Source organism: Podarcis liolepis, assembly GCF_965112155.1.
Source record: "Podarcis liolepis genome assembly, chromosome: 5".
Taxonomy (NCBI): domain Eukaryota; kingdom Metazoa; phylum Chordata; class Lepidosauria; order Squamata; family Lacertidae; genus Podarcis; species Podarcis liolepis.
The window spans coordinates 73,351,119-73,378,345 of record NC_139556.1 but is presented as its reverse complement, the minus strand read 5'-3'; the positions used below and the strand labels follow the sequence as shown (position 1 = coordinate 73,378,345).

The window sequence follows — 27,227 nt, the reverse complement described above, 5'->3', positions numbered from 1 at the left end:
TCAGGTGTGTGGAATATTTGGCTCTCCAGATGTTGCAGAACTCCAGCCTCCATGGACAATGGCCAAACCTGATCCTGGGGCTTGGGGGACCTTTAGAAACAGTATGGGATATAGCCAGCTGAAGAGGGAAGAGAAATTGGAAGAAACCACCCCCCTCCAAGAATGGAGGAACAACATGGGATCCACGCCAACGTAGTGGCCTCTTACTTAAGCCCTCTGCTGAAAGCTTATGAATGGTTCATTTCTCTTTATTACTGGAAATATGTGCCCTCGATAATTTCACATGAATCTAATCTAGCCAATAAAGTCTGTTCCAGGACTAGCTTTCTTTATAATGGGCACACTACAGTCATATTGACTGTGTTTGGTACTCCTTTCATGATAAGATAAATGTTGCTTTTTTTGCTCTTTGTTCTGCTTCTAGTGACCAGATGTGTAGGTGAATATTTTCATTGATTGCTACAATTTATTTGGCTCTTGAGAAGAGAACACTACCCCACCTTTCCCAATGGCTTTTCCATCTGGATGGCAGTTTCAAATCTCATCTTAATAGAACATTTAAAAAGTGAGAAGGGTACTTGTAAAACTTTCCTAAGCTATAATTAGGAAGCTGGAGGTTTTCTCTGTGCAGTAAACAGTAGTTTAGCAGTAAATTGAGCCATTATTCAAACAGAACAGAGTACAGTTGACAGCTATGTCTGCATGTCAGCCCATTTCACAGTTACTTGCTTAACTCACATCTCATAAAGTGGAATAAATGTTTATTTGCTAATTATAAGTAAAACTGTCTCTCACCCACCCAACCCTAATCTTTCTACAAAGTACTGCTGGTGGTCAACAAAAGAGATTTAAAGACTGTCTTAAGGCAAAATTTAAAAATGTAGTATAAACACCAACAATTGGGAAACACTTGCCTGCGAGCACTTCAATTGGAGAACAGCCTTTACCAAAGATGTCATGGGCTTTGAAGACACTCGAACTCAGGACGCAAGGGAGAAACGTTCTAAGAGGAAGGCACGCTTGGCAAATCCACACCGTGATCAACTCCTGCCCAGAAACCAATGTCCCTACTTCAGAAGTACGTGTGGATCCAGAATTGGCCTCCACAGTCACTTACGGACTCATTGTTAAAACTGTGTTTATGGAAGACAGTCTTACTCGGCTACAAGTGATTGCCAAAGAAGAAGACATTTATAGTATAACAAGTTACATATTGTAGAGGCAAACTTATATGCCTGATTTTGGAGGGTGGAAATCCTTTTGGCTCTGTACCATTCCTTTAACCCATATCATCTGAATTCAGAACAAGCTGAAACTCATGATTTTGGGGGTGGAGACAGAGGGAGAGGCACGTGAATGAACAATCTTAAAGTGTCCTGAAGTAGATGGAAGCTGTGCAGTTTTAAGTGTTCAGTGAAAGGTTGCAAAGATTGACTTTAGTAAAAACAAAAATTTGAAATATTAAAGTTGTAGTTCACCGGAGATCTCCCTATAGCCTTCCAGATGCTGTTTGACTCAAACTCCCGTCAGGTCATGCTAGCAGGGACTGGTGGTACCTAAGAGACAAACAGCATCTTGAGAGCCACAGGTTCTCCACAAATGTTGCAGAAGAATGCAGTGTGCCTAAAATTAAAATAGGAAAGAAGAATCTGGTCCCAGGCATGATTTCTTGCATTCTGTGGCAGCAGCAACTTCAGAGGTGTAGAAGTATTTTCAGATGGTTCAGAGAGAGAATTCTTACTTGAATTTTGAGGTTCTCTCACAACACACACACACATGCATACTCATTTGTTTTTCTGTGATGTGATCTCACATAGCGGAATGTTGTGTGTGAATGACGCAACCATGTGGTAGGGACAGATTGAGTGGTATTTTCCTATGTAGTCAGCATGATATCGCAATACAGAAAAGCAGCTCCCACGCAACTGCAGCTAGGTGTGAAGGGCACCTGGGACTTGCTAGCTTGTCAGCAAATAGTCTGTTTCACTGTGCCAGTGAAGCCACAAGTTCAGCCACTACTTTCGGAAAATCTGAGCAGTGTTAAACCTGTTACCAATAATTGGGGTTTGTTTTGGGTTTTCCATTCATTCATTCTTACTCACTCCCAGTTCTTTCTTCTTCTGTTGCTGCATATTATCCTAGAAGAGCCCCTCAACTTCATGTCTAGGATATTCTGGCATATTCAACGAAGAAGGCAGCTTTTTATAGTTTACAGAGTAGGGATGGAAGGTTATATCACTTCTGGTTCTCTCAGTGTCTAGTTTTCCAATCTTCAGTCCACTTCTCTAAAATGTGCAACAATTTGCTTTTTTACATATAAAAAAACATCATGGAAATTATTTATCAGTTTTGTGCAAATTTCTCCAAATAAACACATTTTGAAATGCAGGCTTGATTGGTATACATATTTTTGCAAGCAGTTTTCCTTAGTACAATTGATTTTTCTATGTTTTTTTCATTAATATTTTCTTTTTGATGCACATTTTGCCATAGATTATGCATTTTTGTAAACACTGGTTGGGGAATTGCATTGCAAAATTTGGATGAGTGCAAATTTTGAAGGCTATCTGTGCTTCATTTCATATATGGAGAGGTAGGAGTCTGGATGCGTAGACTGCACTGATCATGGGGTCATTTTCTCTTGAATCCAAGGCAGTTAACTCATTGGAACTCACATTTTTTTCAAGCATTTCAAGATGGAAGGGGGTGGGATTAGGGAGATTTTAAGAAGAGAACAGAAACCTTCTCTATGCTCAAGTAGTAGCAAGAAGAAAGCATTGAGTGGAAGATAATGGACTTTCATAGCTGATCAGGGCACATCTCTATCGCTTGCTTATAGGACATAGAACCAACTCCTAAGAAAAGCTTAGGAGAGGAGCATAGTAGATTCAAGAATACAATCCTGTCTGCCACAAGCCCAGAATGTAGAAGGAACATTTTTTAATTTTTGGTGATGGTAATACTTAAGTTTCTAATGCAATCAAATCAGCAGGGTATAAAGCCCAGTAGCTTACCAACTCTTTATAGAGCCAAATAAGTAAGATTCTGATATTTGGGCCACTGAGCCTAGGACTTGCCGATCAGAAGGTCGGTGGTTCGAATCCCCAAGATGGGTTGAGCTCCCGTTGCTCGGTCCCAGCTCCTGCCAACCTAACAGTTTGAAAGCATGTCAGAGTGCAAGTAGATAAATAGGTACCGCTCCGGCAGGAAGGTAAATGGCGTTTCTGTGCACTGCTCCAGTTTCGCCAGAAGCGGCTTAGTCATGCTGGCCACATGACCCAGAAAAACTGTCTGCGGACAAACGTTGGGCCTCAGCCAGTATAGCGAGATGAGTGCCACAACCCCAGAGTCGTCTGCAACTGGACTTAACTGCCAGGGGTCCTTTACCTTTACAACAAGTTTGTAAGCCATAGTTAGGATTTGATTTAATATACATGTCTGGGTTAGCAGTCTGAGCATGATTTTCAATCTCTATAGAGTGACTGGACTATTTCCTGTACATAGTGCAAAATCACACATATAACCAATAAGACAGTTGTAGCCAGCGTGGGTAGTCTCAGTCAGCATGACCAATGATCAGGGCCACTGGGAGTTGAAGTCTAACATTGGAAGGCACTGTAGTGGTTACTCCTGATATAAAAACACTTCATGTGCTTTAAAATGCAACCCTAAATACCTTTTCTGACTTCAGATCCTGAACTGATGACTTAAGCTTGTCATCAATACTGTTTTTTATTCCTTCTAGACTCTTTATCATACAACAGTAGTCAAGGTTTTTTTTTCTTGTGAAAGGCTAGCTCTAAGGGTGCTGGATTTAAGGTCTGAATTTGTGGGGATACATAAAGGCATATGACTTTCAACCAATGGGGACAGTACCTGCAAATAAGTGCTATAGAGAACTGACGTGCTTCTTCTGCTCAGTCCTTAACTTTGTCTGCTTCCCCCTCTCCTTTTAGATTGTTTTGGGTTAGGAATCATGAACGGGCGTCTTCCTCTTCTTTTTGCTGCCTTGATTTCTGCGTGCCTTTGCTTCCCACCGAGTCCTCTGTCTCTTGAGGAACTGGGCTCAGACATTGGGATCCAAGTTTTCAATCAGCTGGTCAAAAGCAGGCCGAAGGAGAATGTTGTGGTTTCCCCGCATGGAATTGCATCCGTACTTGGAATGCTTCAACTTGGAGCCGATGGCAAGACAAAGAAACAGCTAACAACCGTGATGAGATACAGCGTAAATGGTCAGTTGTTTTGATCTGTTGTTGTGGGCTTTGGGGTCTTTGTGTTCTTATGGGAAATTGCGGTATAGGTGAGAATTATTTTAGTCACTGATACAAAGTGGGTTTGATAGCAAGAACAGTAGATACTGTGTTTGAGAACACTAGCCAGTTATCTTGGTCTAGTGTGTATTAAATAAGTGACAGTGAAGCAGTATCTCTAATACCCGAAGGCATCTTTGGGCACAGTGTGAAGCATTGATGCTAAACACAGTAAGTTCAACAAGGACTGTCCTCGTGGTTCCAAAGAAAACAGAGTTGAGTATCATTGACAGGCTTGTAGGGGAAGAATAAAATGCCCCTTTATGTGGGACTGACAGCTTTTCATGCCTGCCTCCAGATGTTGACTAAAATATCCCTGCATTTAGTGATAAATTAAATCCCCACAGTACTGTTGTGGTATCAAACTGTACAGCCTTTCCAAAGTTCTGCTTTTCTGCTCAGGATCTTTCTTTTGTCAGGCTGCATTCCTGACACTGGCAGGCATCAGGGTTGCATTCCTAGCCAGTAACCCTCCCTTGACAGGAGCTCACAAGACCTTGTTGCCTCCCTGGGTGTTTTGCAAGTGCCAGTATGATTTACAAGCACATTTCAGAATGGTAGTACCACCGTAAACATAACTCACTCTATCAATACCTTCCTCCCCCAAAATACTAATTATAATGGAACATTTCCCTATGCCTACTGAAACAAGAATGCTATAATGTACTAGCAAGTACACTATTGCACCATGACTTATTTTTTCTTTCTGGAAATAGAAATCACATATTGCTGAGTCCTTTTCCAAACCCTGAAGATAAGAACTCTTTTGTGGAGTAATCTTGAATACCAAGAATTTTATACCTAATAGATCTATTTAAATCATCTGCAAGCATCTTGGTCCACTGATATTTTTTCCTGATTATATTCAGACCATTCTGGTCACGGAACTCCCTACACAAAAGTTTAAGTACTGTATTTTTCCCCAGCCACTTTGCATTGGAACGCCAAACAGCATGACACCTTCATGGTAGGCAAAGCAATTCCTTTCATGGAACTATAGGCCCTAGAGTATGTCTTTAGTAAACATGGTTTAGCAAACAGAAGAGCTAGCAGCAAGTCACAGCCTAGTTCTATCATTTGCCCACAGTGAATTGCTTAAATAAATTGGTAGCAGTGCCCAGAATTTGCTCTGAGGGTGCACAATGGGTAAAACGGCAATATTGCAACCCAAGTGTAGCACTGTGATTATATTCATGCCCTCAAACAGTGGGTACCTTTCTCAAGGATGCTTTATCTCTCTTGCGGTTCATCTGTTAAGTGCATTTGATCGATCTGTTGTCTTGGTACATTGCTTGAACTTCGAAAAAGGGGCTGTGTGTTGGGCATGTTCCATAATGCCTAAGGTTTGCTCGGCTCTGGAATCCAAACGCATTTGGAAGTAGATTCCACTGGAATAATTGGAACTTGCCTCTGAGTGAACATGCCCCTGATCACAGGTTTAGGTGGCTTCTAAACATCTGTTTGTGTGCTTACCAGTGCTTATTTTGAAGAGGATATTTTAAGCATTTATTATTTTTTTAACTAAAGATTCTTGCTTGTTTTTCAATCAGGAGTTGGCAAAGTACTGAAGAAGATAAACAAAGCCATAGTCTCAAAGAAGAATAAAGATCTTGTCTCAATTGCAAATGCTGTCTTTGCAAAAAGTGGCTTGAAACTGGAAGTGCCTTTTGTTTCAAGAAACAATGAAGTCTTTCAGTGCAGTGTTAAGAGTGTGAACTTTGAGGACCAGAACACTGCATCTGATACTATCAACCAGTGGGTCAGAAATGAAACCAAGGGTATGTGATACCAAACAGCTAATTTGTCTCTCTCCCCCCCCCCCCGCCTTGTTATCCCATCTGTCTTGTTTCTGCTCTGGTTATTAGATTTATCTCTCTTCCCACTCTTATTCACTACTACTAACATGTAGACCATAAGCTACTTGGAGAAGGAACTGCTCTGTTTTGATTTGGTTATAATGTAAAGCACATTGATGGAGTAGAATAGTAATAAAAAGTGTATTGGATTGGGCAATATACCTTTGCGTCCCTGGTCCCCAGCACCCCTGACTTAGAGAACAAAACAGGTAGAACACAGTGTGTGGGGTCAAATAAGGCCACAACTTTCTTAATTACACATGTTAAGAGGTTTGGCATAGGCACTGGGTGTAACCATAGAATATCCATCCTGCCAGCTGGAAGTATTATGGTAGGGGTCTATCCAGAGGCAGGGAGGACCTACGACTTAAATCAAATAGGTTTGCCCCCATAGGGTTGCCACCTTGAGGAGTGCTGTGGCCCTAGATCCCACTTGGTGCTTGGAAAAAGCATTTCCGGTTCCAGTATTCTTTTAATGGGATGCCCCTTTCCCTAGGAGAGGCAGGCAGAGGCTTGCAACCTCCCCTCCAACAAGCCAACCCAATGCCAAAACCATCACCTGTGTCTTGGATTTGGCAGTATCCCTTTCTGGAGCCTCTGGTCCCTGCTGCAACTGCTCTCTTCCTCTTCAGCTTAACATTTCTTTCCAAATTCTTTGAAAAACTGAGCTTTAAACATCTGAAGCAATTAGGTTGATTTTGTACACCCTGTCTGCGAGTACAGACTGTTCTTTTAAACATATAAAGTGTAAATCAAACTACAAAATGACGATTAATATCAAATCTTTTTCACTAAACTTGTAACATCCTCTTGACTACATTATCTTCTGTGTGAGCACACAGGTAGTGGCAATTTCCTTGATACTCGCTTATCTCACTGTTTTGCCAAGAACTTTCCTTCCTTGGGCTTTTCTTTATATCCACTCCTTTGATTGTTCTTTGTTCTTTTTTATGATGAGATCTCAAAGAAAAAGCACCAATGGCAAATAAAGTGGGTAGCATTTGGGCCAGGGAGAAAGCTGAACGTTATTGAAGCCCATTGATTTCCTGTTTGTAAACTCATAGTGTTTAGTAAATTGCTTACTGATGTATATTACTTTTTTAAAAAAACCCAAAACACTAATAAAAAAGCCCATGGACTGATTTGCCCCTGGAATTTAGGGGAAGATTTCTGCATAAATGCCAGAAATCTTGAACTTTGGGGGGTTTGGTGCGTGGAGGCTTCAAGATGCCTCAAGATGCATGCTGATCACAAGACTGGCACACATGTGTACAGAAGGACAGCAAGGTCTTTGAACACCCTTCCCCAACTTGGTGCCCTCCAGATGTTTTGGATCATAACTCCCACCAGCCACATATGAGAGGGCATCAGCTTGGGGAAGGCTACTTTAGTACAAGATTTCAATGGGTTTGATCCAGGCAAACCTCCAAGTGTATTGAGAAGATTTGAAGAAAGTTTGGCAGTGACCCAAGGCTAGTTCCAGGGGTTGGGAGCTCTATACCCTCTATCAATCTTTCTTGTGCTTTACTAAATCACAGCTGAACTCCAGCATGGGTCTTCTGTGCATTCTCTTGGTCTGAATCTTCTTGTAGCTTTTATTTAATGTAGCTTGGTATTGAATTGGGTCCCCCCCCCCCGGCCGCCCCTTCTCCCTTTCAGCTTTTATGATTAATAAGCTTCTTTTTCTGCTCGTAAAGTATAGGGTTTTCTTTTGTGCTTTTCAGGTATGATAGACGGCATCGTATCTCCGGATTCTCTTGATAGTGAGCTGACCAGATTGGTGCTGGTAAATGCAGTATACTTTAAGGGACTATGGAAATCACGTTTCCAGCCAGAAAACACAAAAAAGCGAACATTTAACGGAGCTGATGGAAAGACTTACCAAGTGCCTATGCTGGCTCAGTTGTCAGTGTTCCGATGTGGTATGTTTTTTTCCTTTGCTGGACTGTTTTTTTTTTGCTCTAGAGTGGATTTCATCCTTAAAGCAGCAGGTGCCCATCTTGCCTGCTTTCCCCCAGTTTCTGAGGAAGGCAAGGTAAAAAAACTGGAGAAACTCAACATGTCTAAAACTATGAAAGAGTACATGCTAAATTTTGTAGTGATGTTGGAAGGTACCAAGCATGAGAACAGCAATGGTTTTGCTGGTATGGCTCTGCACGACAGATAGGGAACCTGTGGCCCTCCAGATGTTGTAGAACTACAAGTTCCATCATTCCTGGCTTTGGGCTGTTCTTCCTGGGGTTGATGGGAACTGGAGTGTGTGGAAATGTCATTGTTTCTTTGGTGTGTGCACCCACTAGTATTGATGCTATCTACGGTCCCCTTTTTATCCTAAGCTTGGCTATGTACAGTGGTGCCTCGCAAGACGAAAATAATTCGTTCCGCGGGTCTTTTCGTCTTGCGATGTTCTTCGTCTTGTGAAGCACGGTCCATTGCAACTGTGCCTCTTCAAGCGGCTTTTAAAAAAAAGCGCAAGCCCATAGGGAAATTCGTCTAGCGAAGCAACGCAAAACCGAAAAACCCTTTCGTCTAGCGAGTTTTTCGTCTTGTGAGGCATTGGACTTGCGGGGCACCACTGTAGTTGCCATTTCTTGGCCAGTAACACTTTGATTAGCTCACATTCTCTCTGATTCCTTTGAAAAATACTTCATGATGATTTCAGTTGCCTTGGGGGAGGCAGCTAACGTAAGTCTCTGCCTGCTGAGAAAGAAGTGATTCAGCACGAGCATTTTAAATCTTGTAACATTTCCAAACTCAGTTCCAATGTAACATAGGGGGTGTTTGAACAAAAGGAAGTGTTTTTGAAGAATACAGAACCAGTGGCCTTGCAGATGATGGTGGATTCCAGCTCCCGTTAGCCCCAACTAGCATGGTCAGTAGTCTGGGAAGATGGGAGTTGTAAGTCGACAACAACTGGGAGGCCACAGAGTTCCCAATCCTGTGCTACTTTATCCCTTTCAGAATTCCCTCTTCCAATGAGATGTGGTCAGGTGTCCTTTCATTCTTGGCAGCAATCCAGCAATAACAGCTCCGATCTTCTGTTGAAACATTTTGTGTTGATAGATAGCATATGGTCTTCCTAATAAGCATTAGTACTCTCATCCCCTTAAAGAAACCCAAGCTGGATTAACAGGTTTTAGCTCCATAATTCATAATTAAACGTTCATACCTCAACACATGCATCAAATTAAGACTCTGAATAAAAATGGAGAGTGGGAAGTGAGAACAGCTTTTAAAAATTGCACCAGTTAATTGGGGGCCAAGCACTTATAGTGCAATATTGTGCATGTTTGCTTGGAAGAAACTCCTACTGGGTTCAATGGGCTGACTCCCTAGTAAGTGAATTAGGATTCCAGCCCACTTTGGAAAGTCTTCATTAGCTTGTTCATTTGATTAATTAAACTTGGCAACTCTAATACAAATGCTAGCTTACAAAGATTCTGTATTTCACAACAGACTATTCTTATTTGCAATACTGCAAATCTATAATGGGATGTTTGATATTTCACGATTTCTGAAAGAGGCACCTTATTGCTAATAAAACTATTATTGTAATCTTTTGAAGTTGCCAGTTGAACCTTACTTTATTACTAGCAGGATGCTTATTTAAATGTTGAATGTAAAGAACAATGAGAGTAACTTAAAAAGGGATAACAGGAGTCCTTAAACATTAAAAAGCTTTTCGTATTTTTGTTGAAGATACCCCATTCTCCTTATAGCATATGCAGCATTTGAGAATAGAAGCTTTTTACTGAAACTCTGTAATACCAAACATTGTGCACACTAATAATTTGCTGTAGTTTTTCCAACATTGTATTTTTGTTGTTTATCTAAGCCACTTGATTTCTCATATGGATGTCCTGCAAGAGAGTCAAGAGTAGATGTTCTGTTTGAATCCTTTACCTCTTTGATGATAGTTTTAAAAACTTAATATTTACACATTATCATTTGGCCAGTTGCAATCTTCTTACAGTATTAACATTAATTCTTATCAAAAAAGACCAGTTCCATTTTTAGGACTGTTTTCTTGTCCAGTGTAATATTTGGGGGTGCGAGGTGGCAAAAGGAAGGCCATCTGTTCTGTGTTTGGTCTGCCCTAGCCTCACGTAGCAGGGAAATTCAGCTTGTATATAAAGAATCTGCTGAAGACATTGCTAGAGTTTGGTACCTTTAGGTAGCAAACTTCCTTCTTCCAAAGAATGTCAGGTTCATTATTGTTATGCTGTCACTGAGATAGCTCGTGCCACCTATACTAATAGTGAATTCAGGTGCTGTTACTTTTATTAAGTAGAAATGATAACAACATTTATATATCACTTGATGGTTGTAAAACCTCTAAGCTGCTTGCAGCATTATTAAAATTATCAATAAAACAGATCACAATATTTAAAGATAATTAAAGTTAACTGTAAAAAGGTTAAAACACACCCATATCTGTGGGTCTGGGCAGGCTTGCCTGAACAAAAATGCTTTAAGTTGTTGTGGCATCTTCACAGTGAAAACAGGACTGCTGAAACAGAAGTTATCAGCATCTTCAGGGAAGTTCCAAGGTTTGCAGAAGTACAAAGCAAACAAAAAGGGGGAACACTCTCCTCTCAAAAAGGCTCAAAGACAGACATAATTAGAGCTGCAAAATGCTTGAGTAGTTGGGGCAAGCAATGCGTTTGCTGTATTTCCTGACTGTTTTCTTGATGTCCTCATAATACCAGATTCATGGCTCATGTTTAGAAGTTTTGTAGAGACAGTTGGTATGACACTTAGCCGGTTTGGGGATGTCTTTCCCCCAGTTTCGAACATGGCATGAGAAGATAGGGAAAGCCCCTTTTTTTGGTTTCTGTGTGTCTATTTCCTTTCAGCTTTAATCTATTGCAGAAGCATTGAGGAGCAATTGCTATCAGTAGCATGACTTCATATGCAATGATATTCAGATACACCACCCTGGGATATGCAGTGGTGAAAAGGGTGGGTTATGCATTTTAAGAAGTTTAGTTGTGACGCCATGACTTCTGTAACGTTCTTTAAAGGAGGCTTCACCAGTCCGAGGAAAGAGGTGGGATTAGGGCAATGCTGGTGGAGCCGGGAAAGAGAAATACAGTGGTACCTCGGGTTAAGAACTTAATTTGTTCTGGAGGTCTGTTCTTAACCTGAAACTGTTCTTAACCTGAGGTACCACTTTAGCTAATGGGGCCTCCCGCTGCTGCTGCACCGCCAGAACACGATTTCTGTTCTCATCCTGAAGCAAAGTTCTTAACCCGAGGTACTATTTCTGGGTTAGCAGAGTCTGTAAACTGAAGCGTCTGTAACCTGAAGCGTCTGTAACCCGAGGTACCACTGTAGTGATTCTGCATTTCATTGGCCTTTTACTGTGTGTGAGGGTTAACATTAAGAACATAATTTACGGAGCATAATAATAGTGAGAATAATAATAAACTAATCATAAGAACAGCCCCCTCCCCACACACATTTAACAGGTCATAGATTATTTAATGGCTGAATGCCTGAGTAAAGAGGAATATTTTCATCCAGTGCCTAAAAGACATGTAATGATGGTGCCAGGTGAGCCTCTCTGGGGAGAGCATTCCTCAAATGGGGAGCCACCACAGAAAAGGCCTGTTCTTGTGTTGTCACCCTCCAAACCTCTCCGGCAGGGGAGACATAGGGAAGGGCCTCAGAAGACAAGTGGAGGGGCTGGGTCAGTTCATATGGGGAGAGGCGGTCCTTCAGGTACTGAGGTACCAAGCCATGTAAGGCTTTATAGGTCAACACCCGCACTTTGAATTAGAACCAGAAACTAATTGGCAGCCAGTGCAGTCAAGCCAGGATTGGAATTATATGCCTTGTCTAGACATGGAATAGTTGGTATTCACCAGTGTGCATTAGAATCAAACTTAATCATAAGTTTTGTTTATTCAGGCCTGTATCAGGATCATATGCTGAAAACATTGGGGGATGTCATAATGACTCCCTGTCACCCCACAAAACCCCCGAAATTTCCATGAACCAGCCTGTGCAGGTGTGCTGTCTGAAAATCTGTAGCAGCAGAAAACATTGCACAGGCAGAGTCTTCAGACAGTCAGAGCTGGAAGTCTGGGTGGCTGCCTGTTGCAGCTTGCTTTCCTTCAGCCTAGCCTGAAAGGTATGAACAAACTCCTTGGCATCAGGATGAACATAATAATAATTTTTTATTATATCCCACCCTCCCCAGCCAAAGCTGGGCTCAGAGTGGCTAACAACAGTAAAAATAGCACAGTTTACATAAAATCACAGTCAATTGAAATACATTCTAAAATCAGTTCAGAATCAAATTAATGGCAACCATTGGGCTAGAGTTCTATGAGGATTACAGAAGGAGGGGGTCAGACTGTGCCTTGGCCAGAGGCCTGGTGGAACAGCTCTGTCTTGCAGGCCCTGCGGAAAGATGTCGCGTCCCGCAGGGCCCTAGTCTCTTGAGACAGAGCGTTCCACCAGATCGGGACTACGGCCGAAAAAGCCCTTGCTGTGGTTGAGGCCAGCCTGACCTCCCTGTGGCCCGGGATCTCCAAGATGTTTTTATTTGAAGACCGTAAGGTCCTCCGTGGGACATACCAGGAGATGGCTTTTGTGATTCTCCCATGAGCACAGGAAGAGACGTTCTGATGGCTAATGGGGCCAAAAGGGAGAAGGAACAAGTGATGCTCCCCCTCCAGCCTGAAATGTTTGCGGGTGCGCTGGCTTCATCATGGTCTCTTCACCTGCAGAGTGATTAGAGAGGGGAAGAAGTGACCTGCAGGGCAGGACAGCAGCTGCAGGTGAAATGAAAGGGGCAAGTTGGGATATTCACGAGGAAGTTCTGGGGCAAAAAATGTCCTTTTTTCTGCCTTTCTTTCTCTGCCAGCAACTTCCTTGTAGATCCCTAACTCTCCTCCTGCTTCAGGGAACAGGCTGAGGACAAGCTGATCCAATTTGTTTCAACAGCTACTTATTACTGAGACAGTGTTGCAATACAGACTGAAGGTTTTCTTGTCTTGGATCCCCCCCCTCCCATCCCATTTCTTTTACTTGCTCTGTTTCTTTCAGGCACAACAAGTACTCCTAATGACTTGTGGTACAATATCATTGAATTGCCATACCATGGTGAAAGTATCAGTATGCTGATTGCTCTGCCCACGGAAAGCACAACTCCTTTGTCTGCTATTATTCCTCACATTAGCACGAAAACGATACAGAGCTGGATGACGACTATGGTGCAGAAGAGAGTGCAGGTTATTTTACCCAAGTAGGTTCTGTTCCTCCCACTTTATCTCACACATATTTATGTCACCCCTATTGAAAAACCTTTTCGCAATTGGACTTAATTTCAGTCTCAGGCTGATGCTTTTCTGTTGCTCCTACCAGGTTTACTGCGGAGGCAGAAACAGACTTAAAGGAACCTTTGCAGGAGCTTGGCATTCGAGATATGTTTGATCAGTCAAAGGCAAATTTTGCAAAAATAACAAGTGAGTTACCCTCTCATTCTCTTGTCCATGAGTTTTAGGACTAGGGATTTGTGGAAATAATTTGGTTGGTTTGAATTTTATCCCACTTCTCACGGAAATTAAATTATCAAAACACTGCATTGTGATCTGTTAGTGTCATTTTTTTCATGCCAAGTGATTCCCTGGTACAATTTTTTTAGCAGGTGGGGGGGAAATGGCATATCTTAATAACAGCATACAGAAGCAGATTGACGTCTCCTTCTGTTTATGTATAATGAAAAGGGTTGGCTGCTCCCTGGAATGTAGCATGAGGATGTGTATACATAATATTTACGGCACATATGTTTTGTGTTTGACCCTTAACAGGAACAGGAAACATTCATGTATCTCAGATCTTGCAAAAAGCAAAGATTGAAGTGAGTGAAGATGGAACCAAAGCATCTGCAGCAACAAGTAAGCATTTCACTGGTTCTCCCTAATCATCATTAATGCATATAGAGATTTTAGGTTTTTTAAAAATAGAAAAAAAAATCACAATTTCATTAATTTTAAAAGTATAGCTGAAATGGCACTGCCAAGTCAGAATAATCATTTAACAGACTTCCAGAAAGCACTTGTGCATTCCCTAAAAGGAACTTAGGAAGGCAGACCAATGGTCCATCTAGGTCAGTTTTGTCTACACTGACTGGCAGCTGCTCTCCAGGGTTCAGAATGCCTTTCCCAGCCCTGGAGAAGTGGGAGATTGAACCTGAGACCTTCTGCATGCAAAGCAGATGCTCTGCCCCTGAGCGAACCCCTTCCCCAGTTATGTCACTCTGCAAGACAAAATTCTTCACTTGGAGATTTTTCTTTTCTTTTTTCCAGAAAGTAGTGTAGAATTTTTCTAAATAAATATAGCTTAAAGCAGGGGCATTCATACACTCACCAGAGCGATGTGACTCTCAGTAGCTACTGGACTTCAGCATTTCCTAAATTATAGAGTAATTTGCCCAAATCTAATTATAGTTTAGGAATATGGCATTTTAAGTCTCAAACTGATGCCTTTCTGTTGCCTCCACCCTGGACTGCTTAAAAGGTAAATAGATTAAATTCTTCAATTTAGGAAGTACTGGTATATTGCTATCTATTTAGAAAAATGTTCACTGGTTCCTACAAAAAGGTCTAAAGGTGATGCAAAAATGAAAAATACAAAGTGGCTTACAAAAGTATTCAAAATACAATAATACTAGGCAGGAACTTTTCAGAACTTGTTTTTAAACCTTGCTTCTGTTTAGGCACACCTGCCCAGATACGTAATTTTAAAATGTTATTTGATTGGGTAGGTTGTTTTGCAGTTGCTGTTTTTATTTATATTTTTTGGGGGGGGGATGATGTTAACTTGCTTTTAATGTTTACTTTAATGGATATTATTTATATAAGCCACTTAGAGTTTTTTTTTTGTTGATTAAGCAGCTTATAAATCTTGCTAAATAAAATGTAAAAATAAGTTTAGAACCATCGAGTGACTATTTTTTCCCTGTTTCTGTTTGTCCAAGCTGCAATTTTAATAGCCAGGTCATCCCCACCTTGGTTTGTGGTAGACAGGCCATTTGTATTCTTCATACGACACAATCCTACAGGTAAGTAATATTGACTTTCACTGAATTAAATGCAAACAGCCTTCCTCAGGAGACAGAAGCCCGCAGCTAAAAACAGATACCTCTTACATGCTTTCTTGCCTTACAAAATTTGGTCCTCAACCTCCTCCCTCCTTATACTGCACATAAGAGATTTCTTCTCTTGGAGGCAATGCAGCAGCTTGCAGCTGCGCAGGATTTCAACACTCGAGGGGTTGTTGCCAGGGACTAACAGGCCCCTCTGTTCCACTGGCATATTTATTAGCTCATCTCCATAAATGGTGCATGCTGGAGGTAAAAAGTGCCAACGCTGTGGAGGAAGAGGACTTCTGGCATGAGTTCCCAGACACAGGCAGCTCAGGACATCAAAGGCACATTATGCGATTCCGAAGAGGAGCACTGGCCGGTTGTCAAAACACACATCTCCTCTCTTTGCTCCACTTCGAAACCCTGTTTTTCTTCTAATTGATATTCTAGGCTCAGTATGAGCTAGCTGCTTAGGAAAAACACCTTCTCACCTCCTTCACCCCCATCTCCACGCAAAAATGACTCACAAGGGGACTTGAGGGACCAGGGCATCTTAACACATAGACACTCTCTCTATATATGCAACATTTCAGTCATCTCATTGTCTCCTCCACAACCACCCAGCATCAAAGCAGGCTAAGAACAAAATCTGCTGGCATGCACTGAATATTTTAAAGATGCCATACAGAAGTGGCAGGCTGATTTCAGTGGAATCTTCTAGGAAGTGTTCTCCTGGTAGCAGACATCAGATGCATAAGTGATTTTTTTTTTTTTACTAAAGCTGTACCTGGTGGGTTAGATCTTTTGAATAATGGATCAGAACTGAAAGCCAGCACACTTCATACATCCACCTTCGTACATCCAGGGCTTGTCCTGAATTACCGTATTTTTTGCTCTATAAGACTCACTTTTTCCCTCCTAAAAAGTAAGGGAAAATGTGTGTGCGTCTTATCGAGTGAATGCAGACTGCGCAGCTTTCCCAGAAGCCAGAACAGCAAGAGGGATCGTTGCTTTCTCTGCGCAGCAATCCCTCTTGTTCTGGCTTCAGAATATTTTTTTTTCTTGTTTTCCTCCCCCAAAAACTAGATGCGTCTTATGGTTTGGTGCGTCTTATAGAGCGAAAAATACGGTAATAACTGAATGCGTGAGAGGTGTATTGCAGGCCCTTTGTATTCTCTGGAAGCAGCTACGCTTAGCAATACCTAGCAAATATTCACTTATTAATTCAGGACAAGCCCTCTGTATATAACTTCATAAGAAGGGGCTTTTTAAAGCAGGGAGTTAGGAATGAAATACTCTGGGATTGAGGTTCGGGATGTTTGTTTGTTTCCCTTGTTAAAATTCAGTGGCCCTATTCAGGCAATAGGAGACCTCAGGGAATACTGTCTTGCTTCTGATTTTTGTAGGTTTCTCTGGAAGTCTTGATGGTGCTTTAAATAAATAAAATCTTGCATTTTCTAGCACTAGCCTTGGGGGCAGGGGAGTACCACACAAGTGGGTGTAGAGATAAGCCTGTCACCCTCTATGGGTTCAAGAGCAGCTGTTTAAAGTAGGGAGCCTGTTTCATCTTCTGGAAGCTCCCCTCGTGATGCAAAACCCCAGTTTCCCACAAGCAGAGAAGTCTTCCTGCTGCAGACACTACGTTTCAAAAAGTCAGATTTATTTGTTTTAAGTGCTTTTTTATCCTACTCTTTAGCCGAAAAGAGTCCCAGGGCATCTTAACAAAAATCAGCCACAATTCAGTCTCTGCACTGCAGATAAACATGACACACAAGGAAAAAGGAATTACAAGGAAGAAAGAGAAAAGCAATCTCAGAGACCAGGTCTTAAAAGTTATAGTTCTTATAAGAAACAGCTAGGGTATAAATAATTTAGGTAGCCTGTTGTAATGGCTGCCACTAGGTGATAGTTGAAGGAAGGGCCAAATGCAGCTGTTATTAAGTAGCAGTGGCGTAGCGTGGGGGGTGCAGGGGGGGGGGCGGCCGCACCGGGCGCAACATCTGGGGGTTAGGGTTAGGGGGCGCAAATCCATGGGTTAGGGGGCGCAAATCCACGGGTTAGGGGGTGCAAATTACTTGCCTTGCCCTGGGTGCTGACAACCCACGCTACGCCACTGTTAAGTAGGCCTGCTTGCCTTAGTTTGTTTTATTTTTTTACATTTATATACCATGAGAATCTTACCTTGATGGTGTGTATAATAAACTGAGTTAAAACAATAAAAAGACAGATAAAGAAACTGATATACTTTATCACCTATGTATCAGCAGAATTGTATAAAGTCACTTATTAACAAGCATCTTACAATATACATTTAAATTAATTCAATTTTTTTTGTTAGTTCTCAATATGAAAAGATTAAGTTTGACTGGTGGCTGAAGTTTGGAAAACAAATAATACACATACTAATTGATTGATTGATTTGTGTATTGCCCCTCATCTGAAGATCACAGGGTGATTCACAACATAAAACTACAAAATGAGAACACAAAATACATAATAAAGCAAACAAACCAATAACCCCCCCTCCCACATTTATAAGGCCATTGAATTTTTAGAGAATTGTTTTCCCCTGTGGCCTAAAGATATGTAATGAAGGCACCAGGCAAACCTCCCTGGGTAGAGCATTCCACAAGCAGGGAGCCACTGCAGAAAAAGCCTGTTCTAATGTTGCCAACCCTCTGAACCTCTTTGTAGAGGAGGCACATGAAGAAGGGCCTAATCCCCAGTCTGTCCCGACAGTGGCAGACCTCAGGCTCTCAAATTTCAGCAGTGCCCAATGCATTGCTAAAATTCAGTGGGTCCCCTGGTCCCTAGCACTTTGTTCTACGGCAGTGTTGTAAGGTGGCCCCTGCAGCATGGTGGCCAGTGCCTTTGCAAAACCACCTCTTGCCCAAGGCCCAAAACACACCCACTCCACCCACCCAGGTCTCTGTGATACAGACCAGATTGGCCTCCTCGTCCAGATCATGGGTTTGGGAGGTCTTACTCAGTGCCAACCTGGCATTGAGCAACACCAGCCGCAGACCCCAGGGCTGCACACATTCACACTAGAAGGAGCTTTATGTGCATTTGAGCTTTTCTCGCTGTCCGTCGTCCCCCCCCCCCCCCCAGGCAGCAGATGCAAACTGATGAACAGAGCCACTCTCTGATAACCCACATACACAAGTATATAAAGTGGCTTTTGTGAACTGGCTAGCTGGGAGCTCAAGTCCAGAGTGCATGCCTTGCTTTCTTCCTCTCTGTTCTTGGGAATCATTGACAGTGTCTGCTGAAGTAAAATTGCACTGTACTCCAAATGTTGAACATTTTTTTTAACTCCCATTGATTTTCTGGTACTTGAGTGAAATTAGGGGATTTAAAGTTCTTCGGTTTTACCAGATCCTGTTCCTTAGTGTAAATTACTAAATTGAAAGGGAGTCCTTGTCAGGTTTTAGAAACAGGCAGCAAAGTATCTTTACACAATAAAAGCAGAATAGTGGTTTCTACTAGGATAACCTGGCTCTTTAAAACACAAGTTTTATCTTTTTTGAAACTCTGTATCACAGGTATGAATGTCTACTGATTTTTTAAAGATTTCTTACATATTGTCTGGCATTTAACGGTACCAATTAATTAAAGAATTAAATTTACATTTTCATATACCAACTCTCGCCTCTGAGAAGTTGAATTCATGGACTTGTGAGAATCACCATTTAAAAGCAGAATTACTGTTTCCTTTTAGAAGGAAGTTCAATATTTGATGATATTCCCTATTAAAACTATGCATCAGAATCAAAATGACCTTAAAACTGAGCCTTTATCTTTCAGGATCACAGACTAAAATTGGGTTCCCCCTAATAGTCATTAATACATTCAAGCTTGCTGCTTAATTGAAAGCATTCTTGCCTAGATTGTATTGAATGCTGAACCATCTGGAGGATTTTGTTTTGTTACAAAACAGGTGAATTGTGAATCAATCCAATATCTGCAATAACCTTTTCTTGTTCCACAGGTGCAGTTTTGTTCATGGGACAAGTCAACAAACCTTGAATGTGGGAGATTTTCCTTCTGAAGCAAATTTTAAAATGAATGCCCTTCTTCCGTTGAATATTTTTGTACATTATTATTTGGCTATGAACTAGCATTTAAGTGTGGTTGGTCCAACTAGGTTTTGAAAAGGAGTTTTAAGTAGCTGGGGAGTGTTGTGGAAAAACAGAATGCCTTTTCAAAACAAGATTCTTAAAACTACTGATTAGTTCCCTGTGCTAATAACTTTTGAAATTTGGGGTGGGGTGGGGTATTGAGTATTTTGTATTGTGATTTTAAGTCTTAACCAGGGTTGGAACTAAAGGAGCAACTTTGATTTCTGTTTGGTTTGTACATAAATGCCCTCCTGCTACTATTGCCATCCACCGAGTCGTTTGATGAGGCATTGCCGTAAGAATTTCAAAGCTTTAGCCATTTTTATTTTATATTGTGCATGCACTGCTGAGACTTAAAACAACTAATGTCCCAGTTAACGCCTTTGCATTGGTGTAATGTTAAACTTGTCATTGCTAGTATACACTTTCTATGGATTTAAATTTTATATTTTTTTGTACAAAGGAAAAAAAAATAAAGTCATTATGAACAGATGAAAGCAGTGTAGTATCAAAGTGATGTTGGCAGAGATGATTCGTGAGTTGGATGTAAAAGGTCGGCTGCCAAGTGGAAGGAAACGCAAGTTTGAATTCTCTGGACTGATGGGATTTTGCTGTGCTCTGGTATGCGGTAAACAGCTCCAGCAAAGACTGACCTCCGTTTACTCAATATTCTGAAATGTTCCAGACTGTACTATGTATGCAGGTATCCTAAAATATCATTCCTGCAGGTAATACAGGGACAAGATAATTGTACGTTAAGAGAAATTCATTAAAAAGTGTCTACTACTGGTGTAGCGCCATAATTAAATACAGAAGAAATTGTTAACTGGACACAGCCACCTCCTTTGGGTAAACCCTTTTCCATGTGTGTTTTGGTTGTGTGTACAAATAAGAACGAGATGAGCTATGCCATCCCTTGAATCTTTTGGGTTTTGAATACTCTGCAGAGAAGTCCGCATATTTCCCCACCAGCTTGATGAATTTTAGCTGCCCCAGCTGAGAACAGGCATTTTCTCTTTACCTCTCAGTGATGTTTATTCTCATGAAGGTTAATCTCTGTTAAGTTAAATGGAAGTTGTTTCTGATATCAGTTGCTGTGGTGAGAATGTATCTGAGAAGGCCAGTGGTTTTTATCTTGTATGTAAAGGAGAAAGAGAAACTCTACGTACATTCTCCATACGGTCAGCAATAAATGTTCCTTCTTGTTTGGGAAAAAAAATGACCTGTGCTATATTTGACGCATGTTGACTTTCAACACAGGTTGAAAACTTACTACTACATGTTACCATCTTCATGCTTGTTTTGGAATTAGCCCAGTTACCACTTTTGCTGTTCTTATTCATTTATACTTCTTAGGACTGCTTCCCACTTTCCCCAAAACATTGGGCCAGTAGGTATACAGCTTTAATTAGCAAGTTTGCCATGTGGTAAAGAGAACTTGTAAGTTATACCCCTTCTCTCAGCTGCACATTTGGGATATTAACCTAGTGGTGGATGGTTGAGGAAGTGAGAAGCAGGGAAGGGAAGACCTCCCGGAGTGAGAGACCAGGAAAATAAAAGAAAGCTCTCAAAAGAGAGCTTGGGAGGGTTAAACACTTTAAGGATTAAGAGCTACCTTTGAGAGAGGACTCTGCATTTTCTGTTTTCTTTCTCTCGTGTTTTTATTTTTATTTAGTTTATTTTATCTTACTGTGTTATGAAAAAGCTTTAATAAAAATTCTTATTTCTTAAAAAAGGAATATTAACCTGGGAAACTGAAGAATAGATTATCCATTCCAGTGGAGGGGGGGCAATAAAGTACCATATTTTTCGCTCTATAAGACACACCAGACCACAAGATGCACCTAGTTTTTGGAGGAGGAAAACGAGAGGGAAAAAATTCTGAATCTCAGAAGCCAGAACAGCAAGAGGGATCGCTGCGCAGTAAAAGCAGCAATCCCTCTTGCTGTTCTGGCTTCTGGGATAGCTGTGCAACCTGCATTCACTCCATAAGATGCACACACATTTCCCCTTACTTTTAGGAGGGAAAAAGTGAGTCTTATAGAGCAAAAAATACGGTACTTGCAGAACAGAATCCTGTAATTTTACAAAAGATACCACTTGATTACTATAGTTTGCTATACTATATAGGCTTTTTTCCCTCCAATCCGGAAAAGGTAGGGATAAACTGGATTGTGTTTTAACATGTTCTAATGTTCCCAAAAATGCTGGTGTTGGATTTACCACTGTCCCATTTGTGTTAGATAGGAGTCATCCCAGATTATTCTGCCTGCCAGAGGAGAAATGACAAGCAGATGTTTAAAGAAACAGTCCCTGTGGCTAGCAAGAACAAGCCAGAAACTGAAACCGCGATTTAATCCTGGCTTGTTCTTACTAACCATACTTTTAAACAAGGCACAGTTCCCAGAGGTCAGACACCACGGAGCTATGATTTTTATCTAAAATAAAATAAAAACAAAAGTTTCCAATCTCATTGTGGGCTAAAGAGGAGGAAGGCAGGAGTACAGAAGTCTGATGCTCATTCACGTAGCAAGAAACCATTATTTCAGCTGAACTAAGCCTGTATGTAAACTCCTGTTTTATACTAGGCCTTAGCTAAAGGTTTTTTTAATATACAACCCCACCCTGAGGAGAAGGTCATAAAATAGCGCCTGCTTTAAGCCTCTGCTCCCAAATACTAACCAAAATGGAAGAGCCTTTGAGAAATGGTTGCTTCCTGGAGGACCACAGATGAAAACTCCAGCAGTTGAAGTGAAGAGATGTCTCCACACAGCCAACATGTGCTTGGTTACTCTAAGAGCAAATACATTGTTCCCCTGCTTTTTTTCAGAAGGAATTGCAGAGGGGAACATAAATATGCCATCTAAATTTTCAAGAATTGCTTAACAATCTTCAGTTTGAACCTCCGTGACACCATAGGAGCAAAGGTTCCACTTTGTAGATATGAAACTGAGACTGAAAGTGACTCGTCAAAAATCATCTGATGCGTTCAGACTATATTTGCATGGCCTATAGTCAAGGGAATATTAGAACCCATATTTCTCAGCTGAACGCTGGTATTTTAATCACATCATTTTGTAATGTCTGGTTTTGCTTAAGACATTCATGCCTTTGTCTCTGAAACTACTAGGCCATGTGTGTTTGAGAGCTTGTTCAGCTTTTGGACAACTAAGTGGTCTAGTTTTAAAAAGAAAAATGTTCTAGCTTTGGTCAGGAAGATTAATATAGCTGCTCCTTATTCCTATAAACTCAATTATTAAGCATTCCGCTCAAGTAGGAAATGTGCAAGTGGGAAACCAATTAGTGCAAGGGGTTTTTTACACCGGTCACCCCAAATGAGGCACCTGCCTGATCCTGCTATTCCCCACTTTATTATTTGGTTCAGCAGGAGTCTGCATGAGGGGTAATGTAGTTTATGAGCAGCAGGGCCCATTCAATTGCAGTCTCATTTGGTGTATGTGTTGTTAGTATGCAAGCTTATCTCTACTACGTAATATTTAAACCTACAAAATTGTGCTCTATTTTGAAAGTTTTTTGGTTTCTTTTTAGCAAGGCACAGTCTGTTGTCAGAATATTTTGAATAGCTTGTTTTCGGAGATTGAATTGCAGAGGTTTGGGATTTTTTTTATTTAAAAGGTTATAGCACCATCTTGTGGTCAGATCACTGATATAACATTGAATAAAACCTTCTATCTATTTATATTAGTGTGTCTTGTTTATCTAGTTACATTACAGTGCTTCACTAAAAGTAATTCTAAGAAAATCCACTCTGGCAGGACCTTTTTTTGGGCCAACTAAAATGTCACAGGTGTTAGTAGCATTTTTAAAAAATAACAATAAGAGTAGGAGGCTCAGATGATCAGTGTTACTTTTTAAAAGCTGAGTTTGCTATCTAGAATTGGAAATCAAAAGTGCCAGGCCAAGAAGAAAATTATAAAAGGAGGCAAAAGCTACAGTTTATTTCAAACCAAAACTCAAAATGCTACAATGATCCGCAAATGGAACAATGCATGCTACAAAACTCATGAAAATGCTATTTAGTGGTACAGAACAACAACATCTAACTCCACACTGCAACCTATTGTTATATATGCCTCATGAGTTCAGGACTTAACTTGGTCTCCTTTGGAACCCAATAGGCTTACTGACATTTGTAGTATTTCTTTATAAACGTACAGCTTGAGAAGAGGTGGAGGTACAGCTTTAAACATTTCTAGGAGGGTTGTACGTGCACCTCAAGATGCCTCCAGAACCAATTTGACTCTCCGACACTCCTCAGTCTGGCTTTCTGAAACCAGCATTTCTTCACTCATAAGCTTGACGACATCACCCCCAGTCAAAGGAAAGGTGAAGGGGGCAGGGGAGAAAAGAGAGACATGCCCCATTTTATGAAATAGGCTTTCCCAGAGCAGTCTGTGGCCATTTCCTTGTTATTCAGAAGAAAAATTTCCCTATCACCCTAGTTTTTCTAATAATAGAATGAGCATGGCTAGATCTCCTTGACTGGTTTACAGTGGCAGTTCTCTTACCATGAGTATTGGCAGAGGCCCAGCCCAAACCCATAACACTATTTGGCAGGATGGGGAGCTGTGTTGTGTTGGTGCTCAGAAAGTTTATCTCTGGGAGCCTCTTTTTCAGAGTCATCAGGTATTGTCCTCACCTCCACAATCATGTTCACAGGGACATGTTCATTTTTATTTTTTTTAAAATTGTAAAAGAGGGACATCTGGTAATGTAATACATGCCCCAAGTCCTAGGCTGTGGACACATCAGCGGTTAAAAACACAACCAGGTGGTTTCCATCTGTGGCACATGATGTACACACCAGAGAGAGGAGGAATGCATTTGCCGGAAGCGCATTACCTGATTTGCTTCCCTGCGCTTTCAGCCCCCTGACCTCCAATGAACTGTCATCTGTGCATGTCCAATGGCTGTCTGAACTCTACTAACCGCAGCTTGTGTTTTCAAATGGTGTGGCGGAAAATGCATCAGACAAGAGTGTTTCCAATGAAACTACTGGATACCTATGGATTGCGGTTAACGTCCTGTGTACTCTGCTTCAATCAGCAGCGGTGGAAGTGCACTGGGGTCAGAGTAAAGGGAAATGAGTACACCGCCCTCTTACCAGGACAGCTCACTTTTTAATGGTTTGCAATCGCCGGCAGCCAGTAACACGTTCCTGCTAAAGTTGGTGCTGACCAGCCAAGAACATTGGGGCGACTGCTCTGAAGCAGCTCGAGTCTGTTGTGGAAAGCACCCTCTTTTTAAAAACATGCAAGCTAACATGAGCATGTTGAACCCACATTGTCTCGCTAGAGTGGTGCATGCTCTAGTTATCTCCTGCTTGGACTACTGCAATGCGCTCTACGTGGGGCTACCTTTGAAGGTGACCCGGAAACTACAACTAATCCAGAATGCGGCAGCCAGACTGGTGACTGGGGGCTGCCGCTGAGACCACATAACACCGATCTTGAAAGACCTACATTGGCTCCCAGTATGTTTCCGAGCAAAATTCAAAGTGTTGGTGCTGACCTTTAAAGCCCTAAACGGCCTCAGTCCAGTATACCCGAAGGAGCGTCTCCACCCCCATCATTCAGCCAAGACACTGAGGCCCAGCTCCGAGGCCCTTCTGGTGGCCCTCACTCCAAGATGTGAGGTTACAGGGAACCAGGCAGGGCCTTCTCGGTAGTGGCACCTGCCCTGTGAAACGCCTTCCCATCAGATGTCAAGGAAATAAACAACTATCCAACTTTTAGGAGACATCAGAAGGCAGCCCTGTTTAGGGAAGTTTTTAATGTTTGAAGTTTTATCATGTTTTAAATATTCTTTTGGGAGAAACAGAATATTCTGCTGGGGAAACCCAACCAGATGGGCGGAGTATTATATTATTATTATTATTATTATTATTATTATTATTATTATTATTATTATTCTGGAGCTCAAGGGTGTGTAGTGTCTTGACAAGTTTTCACCAAGGTAACGGTCTCACCTGAAGAAAGTATCTCCACCCCTCTGTGGGGTCCCTGAGTTCAGAGGCAGTTGGGGAACAATGCTGGGAGTTAATTATTGCTGGTAAGTTTCACTGAGGTTTCTGGTTGCTTATGGCTGAAAGCAGGACTTGAGGAACCTTCCGTTTGTCCCAGCAAAGCTCTTCCTAGTGCATGATGGGGTTTGCATAGTAACAATGTGTACTTGAAAGTATGCCCTATAGAATTCAATGGGGGTTAGGTAAAGGTAAAGGGACCCCTGACAGTTAAGTGCAATCGTGAACGACTCTGGGATTGCGATGCTCATCGTGCTTTACAGGCCGAGGGAGCTGGCGTTTGTCCGCTCTGCAGACAGTTTTTCTGGGTCATGTAGCCAGCATGACTAAGCCACTTCTGGCACAACGGAACACCGACAGAGCAGTGCATGGAAATGCCATTTACCTTCCCGCTGGAGTGGTACCTATTTATCTACTTGCACCTTTTGGGGTGCTTTTGAACTGCTAGGTTGGCAGGAGCTGGGACCGAGCAACGGGAGCTCACCCCATCGCAGGGATTCGAACCACCGGAACCGCCAACCTTTTGATTGGCAAGCACTAGGCTGAGTGGTTTAGACCACAGTGCCACCCACGTTACTCCCAGGTAAATGGGATTAGGATTGCAGTCTTAGATGATACCCTTAAGGGAGACACTTTAGTCTGCAACATGCACATCTAAAAGGCATCCTTGGTGGTGGTAATGGGGTGGGGGAATGCTTTATCCTGGTGGGAGACCAACACGAATGCTCTACACTTTCTGATTCCTTGTGGGACAGAGAGGTGAGTGGCACTTTCTCAAGTGGATAGGGATACATCCTTTTCCTTACCCCACCCCTTTAATTTGGAAAAAAACAACAGCTAAGTGCCAAACCACCGTCACATGCTTTGCATGAAAAAAGGTCCCTATCAGCTACGGTTAAATAACTGCACTGGCAAGCCGCTGCAGTCCTATACAGCGGTACCTTGGGTTACATACGCTTCAGGTTACAGACTTTGCTAACCCAGAAATATTAGCTCAGGTTAAGAACTTTGCTTCAGGATGAGAACAGAAATCGTGCAGTAGCGGTGCGGCGGCAGTGGGAGGCCCCATTAGCTAAAGTGGTGCTTCAGTTTAAGAACAGTTTAAGGTTAAGAACAGACCTCCGGAACGAATTAAGTTCTTAACCCGAGGTACCACAGTACATACATACATACATACATACATACCAGGACTAAGCCCCATTGAATTCAATGGGATTTACCTTTGAGCAGATACTGTGCAGCTAGTGATTTTCAGTTTTGCATGCGAATGGCAGGGTTTTCTGTCCTTTACCAGCCACTGGCTTCCTGAAATCTTGACATTTGCCAGCAAATGTCAGCAGTGACAGAATTTCGAACACTGCTTTGATTCAGAAAGCGAGTCATATCATATACCCCATAGAGTTCTGCTCTCAGGCTAAAACCCATCGATCTTGGGAGGTCGTGTGTGAGCTTTTCTATTTTCGAATATCAGCCGCTGATCATCTACATCTTCATCCGTGGGGGGGGGGGGGGTTGGACTAGATGACCCTTGGGGTCCTTTCCAACTATGTTTACTATACATAGCTGTCAACTTACAGATTTGAAAATAAGGGACCAGCAGCCTTGAAAATAAGGGACCAGCAGCCAAAATACGGGACCTGCAGCCTCACCTGTTCCAGGCACTCCAGTCTGAGTCCTCCTGCAGTCTGGTCAAACTCATGCTGGTAGCTTCGAGAACACTGTCCAACCAACTTTATAACCAGAGGTTCAACTGAATAGAATCTGAATCACATGCACCACAAGGCCTATGCAGCCTCAACT

At 41.8% G+C, this 27,227-nt stretch overlaps 1 protein-coding gene and 1 long non-coding RNA gene across 2 annotated transcripts in view; one reads left to right on the top strand and one right to left on the bottom strand.

The window, feature by feature from the left end:
* SERPINE2 (serpin family E member 2) overlaps positions 1-20,603 on the top strand; it is a 29,824-nt gene extending 9,221 nt beyond the window's left edge. The window contains exons 2-9 of the mRNA XM_083506538.1: positions 3,957-4,232; positions 5,861-6,088; positions 7,891-8,088; positions 13,223-13,421; positions 13,541-13,641; positions 13,987-14,073; positions 15,156-15,239; positions 19,255-20,603. Coding sequence (XP_083362664.1) covers positions 3,977-4,232; positions 5,861-6,088; positions 7,891-8,088; positions 13,223-13,421; positions 13,541-13,641; positions 13,987-14,073; positions 15,156-15,239; positions 19,255-19,292 — 1,191 coding nt within the window. The 5' untranslated portion in view covers positions 3,957-3,976 and the 3' untranslated portion in view covers positions 19,293-20,603. The remainder of the gene's footprint in view (positions 1-3,956; positions 4,233-5,860; positions 6,089-7,890; positions 8,089-13,222; positions 13,422-13,540; positions 13,642-13,986; positions 14,074-15,155; positions 15,240-19,254) is intronic.
* Positions 8,138-13,215, bottom strand: LOC310708383. The gene is made up of 2 exons (XR_014526980.1): positions 8,740-13,215; positions 8,138-8,507 (listed from the first exon to the last, which is right to left on the bottom strand). It is a non-coding gene; the product is annotated as an uncharacterized lncRNA (long non-coding RNA).
* Positions 20,604-27,227: the final 6,624 nt, after the last annotated feature.